At 42.2% G+C, this 16,732-nt stretch overlaps 1 protein-coding gene across 3 annotated transcripts in view; it reads left to right on the top strand.

Annotated features, from left to right (window-relative positions):
• LOC140895912 (mitotic-spindle organizing protein 2B-like) overlaps positions 1 to 13,055 on the top strand; it is a 29,719-nt gene extending 16,664 nt beyond the window's left edge. For all 3 annotated transcript variants that reach the window (XM_073306813.1, XM_073306812.1, XM_073306816.1), the window contains one exon: positions 12,649 to 13,055. In XM_073306813.1, coding sequence (XP_073162914.1) covers positions 12,649 to 12,806 — 158 coding nt within the window. In that variant the 3' untranslated portion in view covers positions 12,807 to 13,055. The remainder of the gene's footprint in view (positions 1 to 12,648) is intronic.
• The last annotated feature ends 3,677 nt before the right edge of the window (positions 13,056 to 16,732 follow it).

Genomic DNA, 16,732 nt, shown 5'->3' with positions numbered 1-16,732 from the left:
TCTATATTGGAGCCTTACTGCCTGTTCCACAAGGGCAAAGTCATGCTCGGGACACTAGAATCCTTACTTCCTAAGGTAGATTTGTCCTTCCACACTTCCCAAGAAGCTGTACTTCCTTTGTTCTGTCCAAAACAACAATATCCAGCTCACCGCATCTTAGATTGTCATTGCTCGCCTGACACCTATCTCAAGCAGACAGAATCCATGAGAAGATTGGGCTCCCTATTTGTGTTCATCCACCTGAAATGCAAGGGGCTCAGATTTTCTAAATCCTCCATCTTTAGATGGATTAGATTATGTATTGTGGAAGACTATAAATCGTCAGAGCCTTCTGTCCCAGAAGGGATTAAGGCGCATCGTGTGAGATCCTGAGCAACGTCTTGGGCTGAACAAGTGTGTCCACTTTGGAAATTTGCAAAGTGGCCTATTGGTCTACAGCTAACCCCTTCATTAAGCACTACAAGATGGAACTTTTATCTTCTGCAGAGGCCTCCTTTGGAAGGAAGTTGCTGCAGGCAATGGCCCAGTAATAATACAAAGGCGGATAATTCTTTCCTACAGAACTTTTGTTCCATAACCCTCCCTACGTCTGTTCGCTGTTTACTACTTCCCAGATGTCCAGAATTGTGGGAGACACTGGGCTGCAGAACAGAACATTTCTTAACAATAACTTCCTTTCTGCTAGCAGCGTCTTCTTCAGTTCTACCCACCCTGCATGGCTTATGACTCAAGGTCAGATATTAAATGGAATCATACCATATGTCCATCTTCTCTGGTCTAATGTACATAGTTATGTTATCTCTGGAATATTTGTTAGTAATGTTATGCAAATTTTACAGCTTGGGAATAGTTTATCGGGCAGCAAGTAGGAGCAGAGGGGACATGGCCAGACCATGTAGAGTCAAAACACTGATCTGCCCTCACAAGCAGCAGAGAGGAGAGCAGCCCACACATTCAGAATTGTGGGAGACGTGAGGTGAAAGGAAATTATCGGTAGGAAATTTTCTGTCCTACCTCATTTCAAAGATCACAGTATACAGATAAGAACCAACAGTGCCACACAGTGTTTTATGTAAATAAACAGGGAGGAACCAGATCAATGCAATTGTGCAGGGAAGCAGTCTTTGCATGGAATTGGCGTATCCAGCCCAATGTAACTAACTGCAATTCACCTGCCTATACAACACTCTGGCAGACCATCTAAGCAGATGTTTTTCTCAGAATAAACTGGTTCACAAAAATCAGAACTCTCACTGACCTTTCTGATATCTCTACATCTTCTACCAGACTTAATTCCTCAGAACAACGGGACAACGTATCATCTGGATTTGTTGTCACTACACCTCACAGCATGGAAACTGTCTGGCTAACAGATTTGGGGAAGAATGGTTCTGCTGATATACAGAAGAAAGGAAAGTTACTTACCTGTAGTAAATGGAGTTCTTTGAGGTGTGTTTTTATGTGTTCCGTGCCCCACCCTCTCTTCCTCACTATTGCCAAGTCTAATGACCTGGACTTGATAGTGGTGCAGGAACTGGGGTTCAGTTGGTCAGTCTGCCTCTTTTATGGCCTCTAAGGGAGGAGGATCTCTGCTCCCCAGTGAACTTGGTGCTACAACATACACTGTTGGCTAAAGCGTTCTGATCTCCAGCACATAGGGCACGTTCACACCAGAAGTAGAACACACAAAAACAACATATCTTGAACTCCCAATTATTAAAGATAAATAATTTCTTTTCATATGCAAAACAGTTGTTTCACAGAGTACGGCGCTAAGAAAGGTGCTTCTCTGTACAGCTCTGGCACTACGTTACCAGAAATATATTAACATATCAGAGAGAGAGAGTTTGAAATTATTAGCAGAAATTATTAGGGGACTGGAGAGACTGACTTTTTACAAAAGATAAAAGGAGGTAAGTGTGTCTAGCTTAAGTAAATGTCAATTTAGGAAAGGTTCATAGATTCCAAGGCCAAAAGGGACCATTGTGATCATCTAGTCTGAACTCCTGTCTGACGCAGGCCGTAGAACTGCCCCAAAATAATTCCTAGAGCAGATCTTTTTAGAAATACATCCAGTTTTGATTTAAAAATTGTCAGTGATGGAGAACCCATCGTGACCCTTGGTAAATTGTTCTAATGGTTAATTACTCTCATAGTTATAAATTTTATGTCTTATTTCCAGTCTGAATTTGTCTAGCTTCATCTTCCAGCTATCGGATCGTGTTATATCTTTCTCTGCTACGTTGAGTAGCCCATTATTAAATAATTTGTTCCCCATCCGGATACTTGTAGACTGTAAAGTCACCCCTTAGCCTTCACTTTTTGAAGCTAGATACATTGAGCTCTTTGAGCATATCACTACAAGATGTGATTAAAAAAAAAATCATGATTAATCGCAGTTAAACAATAGAATACCAATTGAAATTTATTACAGATTTTTTGATGTTTTTCTACATTTTCAAATATATTGATTTCTATTACAACACAGAATACGAAGTGTATAGTGCTCACTTTATATTATTTTTATTACAAATGTTTGCATTGTAAAATGATAAAAGAAATAGTATTTTTCAGTTCACCTCATGCAAGTACTGTAGTGCAATCTCTTTATCGTGACAATATAACTTACAAATGTAGATTTTTTTTGTTTTTGAGTGCAGTTATGTAACAAACAATGTAAAACTTTAGAGCCTACAAGTCCACTCAGTCCTACTTCGTGTTCAGCCAATCGCTAAGACAAACAAATTTGTTTATATTTACGTGAGATACTGCTGCCTGCTTCTTGTTTACAATGTCACCTGAAAGTGAGAACAGGCATTCGCATGGCACTTTTGTAGCCGGTGTTGCAAGGTATTTACGTGCCAGATATGCGGAACGTTCATATGCCCCTTCATGCTTCATCCACCGTTCCAGAGGATATGCTTCCATGCTGCTGATGCTTGTTAAAAAAAAAATGCGTTAATTAAATTTGTGACTGAACTCCTTAGGGAAAATTGTATGTCTCCTGTTCTGTTTTACCCCCATTCTGCCATATATTTTATGTTATAGCAGTCTCAGATGATGACCAAACACATGTTGGTTTTAAGAACACTTTCACTGCAGATTTGACAAAACAGAAAGAAGGTACCAATGTGAGATTTCTAAAAATAGCTACAGCAATTTACAGCAATCGACCCAAGGTTTAAGAATTTGAAGTGCCGTCCAAAATCTGAGAGGGACGAGGTGTGGGGCATGCTTTTAGAAGTCTTAAAAGAGCAATACTCCGATGCAGGAACTACAGAACCCGAACCTCCAAAAACAAAAATCAACCTTCTGCTGGTGGCATCTGACTCAGATGATGAAAATGAACATGCGTCGGTCTGCTCTGCTTTGGGTCGTTATCGAGCAGAACATGTCATCAGCATGGACGGATGTCCTCTGGAATGGTGGATGAAGCATGAATGGACATATGAATCTTCAGTGCATCTGGCATGTAAATATCTTACGACGCCGGCTACAACAGTGCCAGGCGAACACCTGTTCTCACTTTCAGGTGACACTGTAAACAAGGAGTGGGCAGTATCATCTCCTGCAAATTGTAACCAAACTTGTTTGTCTGAGCGATTGGCTGAGGTAGGACTGAGTGGACTTGTAGGCTCTAAAGTTTTACTTTGTTTTATTTTTGAATGCTGTTATTTTTTGTACATAATTCCACATTTGTAAGTTTAACTTTCATGATAAAGAGATTGCACTACAGTACTTGTATTAGGTGAATTGAAATATACTATTTCTTTTGTTTTTTTACAGTGTACATATTTGTAATCAAATATAAATATGAAGTGAGCACTGTACAATTTGTATTTTGTTGTAATTGAAATCAATATATTTGAAAATGTAGAAAACATCCAAGAATATTTTAAAAAATGGTATTCTATTATTATTTAACAGTGCGATTAAGCATGTTTAATTTTTTTAATCGTGCAATGAATCGCGATTAATTTTTTTAATCACTTAACAGCCCGAGTTATAACCATTGATTTTAGCATTCAAGTAGTGCAAATCTTCCTCCCAGATTTCAATAATACCAACTATATTGAATTTACACTCATAAATGAGCAATTCCAATTCCTCTTGGTGTTAACCATGCTCTTAGCATTGGTGTATAGGCAATTCAGGAATTTCTTCTCTTCGTATCCTTTGATTCCTTGATTTAATTGTGTTCTCAGCCTCTCATTTTTTGTGCTTAGTGCTCATTTCTTCCCTCCCTTTACCCTCCCCTTTTAAAAATAGTTTATCCCCCCCCCCCCCCCCCCCGAGAATTGTAGCCAGCCTGTCCCCAAGGAGATTGGTTCCCCTTCTACTGTACTGGAGGCCATCCAAACTATACAGCCTCCTTTTCTCCCAGAATTTGGACCAGTGTTCCACAGACTCAAACCCCTCCTCCACTTACCTAGTCAGTCACTCACTTCCACAATCTTCTGCCTTCATAGAATCATAGAATATCAGGGTTGGAAGGGACCCCAGAAGGTCATCTAGTCCAACCCCCTGCTCGAAGCAGGACCAATTCCCAGTTAAATCATCCCAGCCAGGGCTTTGTCAAGCCTGACCTTAAAAACCTCTAAGGAAGGAGATTCTACCACCTCCCTAGGTAATGCATTCCAGTGTTTCACCACCCTCTTAGTGAAAAAGTTTTTCCTAATATCCAATCTAAACCTCCCCCACTGCAACTTGAGACCATTACTCCTTGTTCTGTCATCTGCTACCATTGAGAACAGTCTAGAGCCATCCTCTTTGGAACCCCCTTTCAGGTAGTTGAAAGCAGCTATCAAATCCCCCCTCATTCTTCTCTTCTGCAGGCTAAACAATCCCAGCTCCCTCAGCCTCTCCTCATAACTCATGTGTTCCAGACCCCTAATCATTTTTGTTGCCCTTCGCTGGACTCTCTCCAATTTATCCACATCCTTCTTGAAGTGTGGGGCCCAAAACTGGACACAGTACTCCAGATGAGGCCTCACCAATGTCAAATAGAGGGGAACGATCACGTCCCTCGATCTGCTCGCTATGCGCCTACTTACACATCCCAAAATGCCATTGGCCTTCTTGGCAACAAGGGCACACTGCTGACTCATATCCAGCTTCTCGTCCACTGTCACCCCTAGGTCCTTTTCCGCAGAACTGCTGCCTAGCCATTCGGTCCCTAGTCTGTAGCGGTGCATTGGGTTCTTCCGTCCTAAGTGCAGGACCCTGCACTTATCCTTATTGAACCTCATCAGATTTCTTTTGGCCCAATCCTCCAATTTGTCTAGGTCCTTCTGTATCCTATCCCTCCCCTCCAGCGTATCTACCACTCCTCCCAGTTTAGTATCATCCGCAAATTTCCTGAGAGTGCAATCCACACCATCCTCCAGATCATTTATGAAGATATTGAACAAAACCGGCCCCAGGACTGACCCTAGGGGTACTCCACTTGATACCGGCTGCCAACTAGACATGGAGCCGTGGATCACTACCCGTTGAGCCCAACAATCTAGCCAGCTTTCTACCCACCTTATAGTGCATTCATCCAGCCCATACTTCCTTAACTTGCTGACAAGAATACTGTGGGAGACCGTGTCAAAAGCTTTGCTAAAGTCAAGAAACAATACATCCACTGCTTTCCCTTCATCCACAGAACCAGTAATCTCATCATAAAAGGCGATTAGATTAGTCAGGCATGACCTTCCCTTGGTGAATCCACGCTGGCTGTTCCTGATCACTTTCCTCTCATGCAAGTGCTTCAGGATTGATTCTTTGAGGACCTGCTCCATGATTTTTCCAGGGACTGAGGTGAGGCTGACTGGCCTGTAGTTCCCAGGATCCTCCTTCTTCCCTTTTTTAAAGATTGGCACTACATTAGCCTTTTTCCAGTCATCCGGGACTTCCCCGGTTCGCCACGAGTTTTCAAAGATAATGGCCAATGGCTCTGCAATCACAGCCGCCAATTCCTTCAGCACTCTCGGATGCAACTTGTCCGGCCCCATGGACTTGTGCACGTCCAGCTTTTCTAAATAGTCCCTAACCACCTCTATCTCCACAGAGGGCTGGCCATCTCTTCCCCATTTTGTGATGCCCAGCGCAGCAGTCTGGGAGCTGACCTTGTTAGTGAAAACAGAGGCAAAAAAAGCATTGAGTACATTAGCTTTTTCCACATCCTCTTTCACTAGGTTGCCTCCCTCATTCAGTAAGGGGCCCACACATTCCTTGGCTTTCTTCTTGTTGCCAACATACCTGAAGAAACCCTTTACTTGTAAACCAGGAATGATCTCAGAGAAGATTGTTTGGACATTCTTCCTTAGCACATCTGAATTTCCTGAAGTCATCTGTTATTTGTTAGTTATTCAGTGATGCAGTGTCAGTAGTGCTGATATGAATCATCATTTAGTGGTCGACTTCAGAAGCCTATCAAATGGTAGAGCTGATCATGATCTCTCACATAGAAAGCATTACTCGTAACTATTGCTAACATCTCCAGTTGTCTGGGAGACACTGTCTCATCCTGGCAGCCAATGATCTGGCCTCAGATACCACTGATGCCTTTGTCACCTCTCAGTCAAATTGCAGCAATGCAATACACCTGGGCATGAAAACTTCATAGGAAACTCTAGCTATTACAGATTGCTGCAGTATATTTCCTCAGCAACACAGGAAGTCTGACCTAGGTCTGTTTCTATTCAGTATCTTCATAAATGATTTGGATAATTGCTTGGAGAGTACACTTATGAAGTTTGTTGATGGTACCAGCCCGGGAGGGGTTGCAAGCACTTCGGAGGACAGGATTAAAATTCAGAATGATTTTTTACAAAGTCGAGAAATGGTCTGAATTAAACAGGATGAACTTCAATAAGAACAAATGCAAAGTACTGCGTTTCAGAAGGAATAATCAGTTGCACAAATACAAAATGGGAAATGACTGGAAGGAGTATGGCAAAAAGGATCTGGGGGTTATAATGGATCACAAACTAAATATGAGTCGTCAATATAGTGCTGTTGCAAAAAAAGGAAACATAATTCTGGGATGTATTAGTAGAAGTGTTGAAAGCAAGACCAGAAATAATTCTGCTCTACTCTGCACTGTTAAGGTGTCTCTGCCAGAGTTCTATGTCCAATTCTGGGCACCCCACTTTGTTACAGATTTGGACAAATTGGAGAAAGTCCAGAGGAGAGCATTAAAAATGATTAAAGGTCTAAAAAACATGACCTATGATGAAAGATTGAAAAAATTGGGTTTGTTTAGTCTGGAGAAGAGAAGACTGGGGTCACATAACAGCCTTCAAGTACATAAAAGGTACATGAAGAGAAGGGTAATAAATTGTTCTGCTTATCCACTGAGGGCAAGACAAGAAGAAATGGGCTTAAAATACACCACAGGAGATTTAGGTTGGACATTAGGAAAAAGTTCCTAATGGTAAGGGCTGTTAAGCACTGGACCAAATTACCTGGGGAGGTTGTGTAATCTCTGTCGCTGGAGGTTTTTAAGAGCAGGTTAGACAAACACCTGTCAGTGATGATCAAGGTAATACTTAGTTCTACCTTGAGTGTAGGGGACTGGACTAGGGGATCCGTTGAGGTCCCTTACAGTCCTATGATTCTATGGTTCTTTTCATGCTACTGTTAAAAACACTCATGTCAGAACACCCTGTGTCAGCTGACAGGGTGGTTTGTTGGAGTGCTCTCTGACCTCTTATGAGTCATTGAGTTAAGGAAAGGAGGTAAAGGAGAGCTGGATCCTTCCCACTCCCTCCCTCTCTGTTACCCAGCCACTTCCCTTTCAGGGCTTCTCTACATAGGCACAAGTACTCCACCAGGGGTTGCACTGCACAAGGGTCAGGGCTAGAGGCATGTGTTCCCAGTTAAGGAGCCTAGGATGAGTTTTGCCACAGCTGTGCGTGGAGTGGGCTGTAAAGCATCTACTGGAAGAGAAAGTCAGGGGAGCAGAACAGCAGAGCCTTAGTAGTCTGCTTGTGGGGCCAGGGACAGGAGGGGAACTCAGCCCTCGGTGCTTTTCAGCCAGGCCACAGGAATTAAACTCTCTGCTTAAGACACATTTGATTTTTCAAAACCTGCCAATGATTCAAGCAAGGTTTGTACTAATTTCCTTTCTGTGCATGAATTATAAGGAGCTGCTAACTGGAGCAACCTTTTTACGTTAACATGTAGATTGCATAAAGGGTACACCATCCCTGTGAAATCACCCACTACATCTTATTGTTACCAGGAAGAACAAATATTATAACTGAAAGAAGGGAATAAAAAAATGGCTTCTGCATCTCTGCCGGGCCTGTGCGTAGAGTCAGTGTTACTGTTCTCCCACTAAGGCCAGTCTGTTGCTTTCCCCGGTTATTTGTCTGGGTCTCACAAAACAAAAGAGAGGAAAAAAAAATTAAAAATAGGGGTGTGTGTGTGTACACCCCCTTGATCCTTGCAGGGGCTCAGGACTGGGCAGCAGCTGTGAGCTTTTAAGTCTGGTTTTCAAATTGACTAGTTTCTCCCAGTTCTCATGTCCACTTCCTGACTGGAGCCTGGTTTGAAGCACTGCCCTCACTGTGTTACAAACAGAAATAGTAAGAGCAGTTGGGGGCTTAAAGGCAGGGTCTGAGCCTTGGGTCTCTCCCTGTGGGAAGAAAACACTGCTCCATTGGGGATGGGGAACCTCCACGGTCCTTTCTGCTTCTGAGGAACGAAGGGGGCAGCAACATCAGTCTGGGCAGAGAGCAGGCAAAGAGAACAGTGCTGTAGGTGGCTACTTCTAAAAACACCTGAGGACTACAGGAAGCATTCCCTGAGGTCTGATTCACCTTTGTGACCCTGCTTCTATGCCACTGCAGCAGACTGTGCACTCCGTAGTGCCACCATGCAGCCTTTCCTGCCTCCTGAATACATCTATCTATTGAACCACCTAGGTTTTAAACCCATCTCAGTGTTGTTTGAAGGGAAGAATGAACATCACAAGCTGGTGTATGTATCCTTGCATGTAGTTGTAGGCACCTGGTCTTATGAACGTACCTCAGCCCATTTGTAGGACACATACTTGACTGCTCCTACTGCTGTCATCGTCTCTGGTCTTTTGAGGTCAAATGAAGCCTGATCTATCACGTGGAGTATCACTTGTATTTGTATCATGTTGCATCTTTACAGAACACTGGGTCTCTCTGAAAAACAACCAAGTATGCACCTCAAAATAACAGGACATCATGTGTCAATTCAATTAAGTGGGGGAGCCTTTTGTTAGCATCAGTATCATTTTCTTTACTGTATGGGAAAGTCTCTTGAAATCCAGTCCTTTCATGGGTTGCACTAATATGTGTTGATTTCCCTAATGTTCAGTATTGTTTAATACAAAGTGTTGAGGCAGAAGTGCACACAGCATACCCACTCTGATTGTTGGGCCTTGTGGTGTTGCTTCCAAACACATGGTCTGACCCTACCCTATTGAAATCAATGGGAGCTTTGCCATTGATCAAAATGGGAGGACTGACATCATACCTTTATTTATATATACATAAAATGGTCTTTAGAGTGTTCATTCTTTTTTTCTGAGGAGTTTAATATAGTTTAGAGGATTCATAGATACTAAGGTCAGAAGGGACCATTATGACCATCTAGTCCGACCTCCTGCTACAACGCAGGCCACAGAATCTCACCCACCCACTCCTGCGAAAAACCTCTCACCTATATCTGAGCTATTGAAGTCCTCAAATTGTGGTTTAAAGACTTCAAGGAGCAGAGAATCCTCCAGCAAGTGACTCATGCCCCATGCTACAGAGGAAGGCGAAAAACCTCCAGGGCCTCTTCCAGTCTGCCCTGGAGGAAAATTTCTTCCCGACCCCAAATATGGCGATCAGCTAAACCCTGAGCATATGGGCAAGATTCACCAGCCAGATACCCAGGAAAGAATTTTCTATAGTAACTCAGATCCCACCCAATCTAACATCCCATCACAGGCCATTGGGCCTATTTACCATGAATAGTTAAAGATCAGTTTATTACCAAAATCATGTTATCCCATTGTACCATCTCCTCCATAAACTTATCGAGTTTAATCTTAAAGCCAGATAGGTCTTTTGCCCCCACTGCTTCCCTTGGAAGGCTATTCCAAAACTTCACTCCTCTGATGGTTAGAAACCTTCGTCTAATTTCAAGTCTAAACTTCATGATGGCCAGATTATATCCATTTGTTCTTGTGTCCACATTGGTACTGAGCTTAAATAATTCCTCTCCCTCTCCGGTATTTATCCCTCTGATATATTTATAGAGAGCTATCATATCTCCCCTCAACCTTCTTTTAGTTAGGCTAAACAAGCCAAGCTCCTTGAGTCTCCTTTCATAAGACAGGTTTTCCATTCCTCGGATCATTTAGAGGATAAAGGGCCAGATGTCCAGTAGCCAGATAGTTGGGCATTTGAGTGCCTATCCTGTGGGCCCAGAGCCCCTTTTTGTGAGAAAGACATACGTTACTTTGTGCCCACACAAATGGAGGATTTGCACTGTAACTGGACATGTGCATTCAAGAGAGGAAGGTATTTACATGCGCAAACATGCACCTGCTTGCTTGCTAAAAAAATCAGATAATCTTTGGGGATGATTTTGTTGCCGTCTTTGATGACGTACAGTTAAATTTCTCCTTTCTGCAATTTGTGCGCTTTCATTGACAGCACTTGCATTAGTAAAGTTGCTTGAGTGATTCTGAGCTTCAGCAAAGGAGAATTGGAAAGCTGTCTGGCTGGCTTTGGGCTGACAGATGAGAAATCTACAGTAGTAGATTTTTCTTAAAGAGCAACTGACATGTCTGAGGCAAATGAATTCATTTGCTGTTTATTGCTTGAGTTTGTCAAACTATTTACAGATGCAAATGAACCACTTACATTTTTATTCTTTGGAAGCCATTTGAGTGTTTCTCTAGTGCACTAAGCTGTAAATTTGTGCTGTTGGCAGTAGTGGCTTTCAGGGGGCAGGAATGGCACTACATAGGAATGACTCTTGGGTAAGTAATGCAGAAGGTAGGAATGAGCGACAGGGGATGGATCGCTTGATGATGACCTGTTCTGTTCATTCCCTCTGGGGCACCTGGCACTGGCCACTGTCGGAAGACAGGATACTGGGTGAGATGGACCTTTGATCTGACCCAGTAGGGTCATTCTTATGTTCTAATAATGGAATAAAGTTTCTACAGCTCACTCTTCTATTGGCCAAGGAAATTGCAGAGATGATGGATTCTAAACAACATAAGTGGGATGCTACTAATTATTGTATAGCCATCAGTCAGTTGTCTTACAAAATATCTCAACATCCTAATCAGGTAATTAATGTAACTAATTTGTGCAGAAAAATTATTTAAATTAGTGATCAAATGCCTTCCTTTTGCTTTGATCTCTTTATGGTGTGTGTATTTCTAAAACTCTTTAAAGCATTGGAGCCTGTTTGTTTGTTTGTTAGCCCCGTCCTTCTCATCCTTTTCTAAGGTAGATTGTTCTCCCTTTTTTTTTTTTTGACCTTTCACTTGTGTAATTTTTTCCTTACCCTTTTTCTTCACCCTACATGATGTGCCTCCTCTAAGACAGCTCTCTCCCAATTCAGGGAGGTGTGTCAGGCCCTGCTCTTCACACACCTCACTTGGTCTCTTTCTCCCCTCACCTGCCCTGCCTGAAGCAAGTCTCAGTTTGTCCCCTTTCTCCTGCTGAACGTGGAAGGGGTCCCCTCCAGGTCTCTTGCTAGCTGTGTGCACCACACTTCCTGCCCTCTCCCCCTCCAGCTTGCATAGTGCTACCCAGTGCTTTGTCCTGCGGCTGTGTTGAATCATAGACGCAGCTAGCAGTGGTAGGATAAGAGCAAGATGGCTCAGGAGGAGTATTCTATCTCCCTTGTGAACCCAGCAAGGCAATCTGTGAGTGGCAGCTTCTGTGTAGAATTCAAATGCTTTCCAGAAAACTCCAGAGCATGACAAGAATACCCAGGAGAGTTGAGAGGTCTGTTAGTCTGACAAAGTGACAAACAGGAGTGGCTCTGCAGGGTTGGACCCTGTCACTGTGGCTTGTGAGGAGCATAGACTCTGGAACATTGGTTCACTTGTCCTAGCCATGACATGTTAGATGCTCTTTAAATTTTTCCTTAGTTGCAATTTCTGATTCTGGTGTTCTTATGCTAAATGAAAGTAATCACATAATGTGTTCACACATTTAAAAAACAAAAAGAAAAAAGAAGTACTTGTGGCACCTTAGAGACTAACCAATTTATTTGAGTATAAGCTTTCGTGAGCTACAGCTCACTTCTTATGCTCAAATAAATTTGTTAGTCTCTAAGGTGCCACAAGTACTCCTTTTCTTTTTGCAAATACAGACTAACACGGCTGCTACTCTGAAACCTGTTAAAAAACAAAGTGATTTATGCTATTTGATTTAGCTAAGGAACAAATTGTGATGAATATGATTAGTTCTACTACTGCAGTTTGTTTTATGCTACTTGACATCTGTTAAATTACAGTTCATGAGTTTTGTGTCTATATTGGATGCTGGTAAAATTTCATCTAATAAAACCCTACCTATAACATGAATTCTCGAGGAACGCTAGCAGCTTGGGTGCAGTTATGATGTCAGATTAGAACTTTAAAGTTAACATATTTATCTGTCCATCCAGGGAGAAATAAAACCAATTCTGCCGTCAGCGGGACCCAAGGCCTGGCAGAACGTTGCAGCCGGGAAGGATCGGTCCAAAGAATGCCCCGGCAGCCAAGCACTAGCAGGCTTCAGAAGACTGGAACTTCTGGAAAGAGCAGTGGAGGAAGCAGTACATAGAGAGTCAAAATAGAGCACTGAGGACCTTTGTACATTCTCCATTAAAATAAGTGCAATGCAGCACAACATGTAAAAATGCAAATGATCCAAGATTGTGAACCTGCTCCAGTGTTTTGTATTTATGAATGCTATAGAATATCACAGGTGAAGTATGCAAAGGGTCAGTTACTGTTTTCCTTTCCTACATTTCTTTTGGATACATCTGTTAATAAAGAACATGAATTCTTCGGGAATAGCTTTTAATTAGAATTCTGTTTAAAGCATTGCACTAAATTAGTGAGATGTTATTCTTCATTCTTATTCATAGTGTCTGGCCAGCTCTACGCCTTATGAGTAGTCTAGCTCGTGCAAGGGTGCAATCTCTCTTAGCTCACCATCTAGAGATACCCCTAGAAATATCGAGCTCTCCTGCAATGGCTCAAGAACATGAGTACCAACCTCAGGGCAGATTGTGATGAGCCAGGGCACCAACCATAAATTGGAGTTTTATATGTACATTGATTGTTGAAATTATCATGTGTAAGCTCCTCAGCGCTATAACAGCCTTAACTTGGAGTCATTAGGCCCTCCCGTTTGGTACCGTGATCTGTCTTGCCACCCAGGTGGGCTTTCCTTTGTGATAGATGGTGCCTTACACTAAGGATCATGGCAGTATTTGGGTTACTCCCACTACCAAAGGATCAGTCACTTACCTCGGGTCAGTTGCACCTTAGTGGGAGTGTGTGCACGTTATGGGCATTTTGAACATTACTCAAAGAGCGCAGAATTACATTTGCATGGGTGTATCTGAACTTGGCCGTTCCTGGTTTTCTGAAGTTTGAGTTTTGCTGAACTCAGTGTTCTGGAAGGGCACAACTATCACCAGACAACCCTAACTCTGCATTATGAAGCATTTTGCCTTTTAATTTCCTAGTTTTTTAAAACAAAATAGAAACATTTGTTGGTAGTTAATTAAGTCATTTAAGCAGTTGTAGATTTTACCTAGGTTTGCAATTGATGTGCTACTGTGATTAGGTAATAATCCAAATAGCTAGCTTTTATATAGTGCTTTTCATTAGTAGCGTTCAAAGAACATAACATCATTATCCCCATTTTATATATGGGAAACAGAGGCACAAAGATAAGTGAAGTGACTTGTCCAACATCACCCAGCAGACCCGTGGCAGAGCTAGAAATAGTCCCTGTCCAGTGGCCTTTCCACTAGGTCACCTGCTTGCTATGTAATTCCTCAGAGCTCCTCTCCCCTCCTAAATATTTTGGTCTAGTGGATGGGGATAATGGTTGTGCTTTGAAGTGTTTGCAATGTTTAGTTGCTAACAGCCAGTGAGAGACATCTCATCCATGGTCTTTGTCCCAAAACCATGACAGAATTACATGGTGGTTACAGTAACTTTAAGCGTGTGAGAGAAGACTGGTGTTTCTCTTCTTCTCCAGCCTCTGCCACACCATTTCCCAGGACTTGTAGCCCCTTTCTAATCCCCCTCCCCACATCAACAATTCCAGCTCCTCTCCCATTCCTGGCTGATTAAGCTATTATTCTGTACTGTAAAACCCATTAATATGTAAGAACTCCTTGATGTCTCCTTCATTATGATGCTGTGTACACAGATAACAGGCAGGAGTTAACTGGAAGACCACACATGGCTTTGTTCATGTAGCCCAAGTTGTATGCTAAGCTATGCCCCCTCCCTCTCCCAGCTGGGACTCCATGCCCCAGTCCAGTCAACCTCCCCCTCCGAACAAGGCACTTCCCCCTCCACACGTTCCAACCCCCCCCACAGGCGATGTGTATCGTAACTTCATTTTCTGGATTTCTGATGTTTACATTTGTGTTATCTTCATTTCCTCCAACCCAGATTCCAGCTAACATGGAGGGGCAGGGCTAGTGGCTCAGTTAATCTGAGAGTAGCAGTGTCCCCCAGATCCCAGAACACACAGGGAGAGGGGCTCAGACCCCTTGTAATCTTTGATTTAACTATTCCTATTAATATGTTTAAATGCAAAATTTAAAAAGATAAGATAAGCCTGAGGTTCGGTCCATAATTTGGTTCCAGATACTTTATTTAATTCAGTCTAAGAACCTGAAGTGATACAATCAGTGGTGAAATTCAAAATTTTAATATAATAGCACTAAAGCAAGCATGCATAAAACAATCAGAGTATAGCCACTTAACTCTACATTTATACTCTTGTTCCTAAGATGAAATAATATCAAAGGGTGATTAGTCCCTTGATGCCAGAATGATGATGGGTCCTTCTTTGAAGTTGTGTATGGTGGTGCATAGAACTTTCCCTCATTTGGGAAAAACAAGGAGTCTGGTGGCACCTTAAAGACTAACAGATTTATTTGGGCATAAGCTTTCATGGGTAAAAACCCCACTTCTTCAGATGCATGGAGTGAAAATTACAGATACAAGCATAAATATACTGATACATGAAGAGAAGGGAGTTACCTTACAAGTGGAGAACCAGTGTTGACAGGGCCAGTTCAATCAGGCTGGATGTGGTCCACTCCCAGTAATTGAGAAGGAGGTGTCAATACGAAGAGAGTATGTACATTGGCCAAATCGGACAGTCTGTACATAAAAGAATAAATGACCAATCAGACGTCAGGAATGGTAACATACAAAAGCCAGTAGGAGAACACTTCAGTCTCCCTGAATGTTCTATAACAGATTTAAAAGTAGCCATACTTCAAGAAAAAAACTTCAAAAACAGACATCAAAGAGAAACTGCAGAGCTACAATTCATTTGCAAATGTAACACCATTAATTTGGGCTTGAATAGGGACTGGGTGGCTGGCTCACTACAAAAGCAATTTTCCCTCTATTGGTATTGACACCACCTCATCAATTACTGGGAGTAGACCACATCCACCCTGATTGAATTGGCCCTATTAGCACTGGTTCTCCACTTGTAAGGTAAATCCCTTCTCTTCATGTGTCAGTATATTAATGCCTGCATCTGTAATTTCACTCCATGCATCTGAAGAAATGGGATTTTTACCAACGAAAGCTTATGCCCAAATAAATCTGTTAGTCTTTAAGGTGCCACTGGATTCCTCGTTATTTTTGTGGATACAGACTAATACAGCTACCTCTGATCCTCAGTTGGGAGTTATCCAATTTATAGTAAGTTATGATTAACATTAAATCCATTTTTTTACCATATCTATTCTGCTACCATACTTAGTCTTCTGTACCCCCAAACATTTACTTTTTAATTGGCTATTAATAACAAATATTATTCTAATTGCCATTTGTGTTAATGCAAATTCTGCAGTTGCCAGTATTACAAAACATCCAAAAATTCCCCTACCACTCTTGCTAAAACCAGTTAAAACAAAAATGTTTAGCTAACAACCCAAGTTTTTGCCTTGAGTCACTTCTATTAATAATGCTTATTCATTCATGCAGAGGGGTAGGGCTCCCCCAGATCCTAGAGTGCACATGTGCGTGCACACACACACACAACCCGCGCTGACTGCTCCAACCCAAACCCCCAGCTTCGAGTACTGCCCCTCACATTCTATAATCCCTCCTGTCTTCTTCCCTCCCACTTCCCCTAAACCCTACCCCTACCATTTAACTGAGCTCCCCCATCCTCCGGCCCCCGCTACCCATTCCCCATCCCCGTAATACTCCCAGCCCAGGCTGCAGATCCAAGCCCCTCTTCCTACTCTTGCATGCCAATCACTTCTCCTCCCAGTGAGCATTTGCATGTGTAATTTGTTTACTTTTTTAAAAATAGTTTCAGTGCCTTCTCAGATTACATTTCTTTAAAAGAAAATTTGCCCAAATTAAGATTTTCACCAAATGTTTACACTTAATTCTCAGATTTCTGCCCAGGGTGGGTTTCAAACTTCAGGGTTGCTAGAATCTGAATTTAATGAAATGCCTTTTTTTCTGAGAGTTGTATCTCGGGAA

Source organism: Lepidochelys kempii, chromosome 11, assembly GCF_965140265.1.
Source record: "Lepidochelys kempii isolate rLepKem1 chromosome 11, rLepKem1.hap2, whole genome shotgun sequence".
NCBI classification, from domain to species: domain Eukaryota; kingdom Metazoa; phylum Chordata; order Testudines; family Cheloniidae; genus Lepidochelys; species Lepidochelys kempii.
The sequence above is the reverse complement of the archived record's forward strand: the minus strand, read 5'-3'. Positions and strand labels throughout refer to the sequence as shown.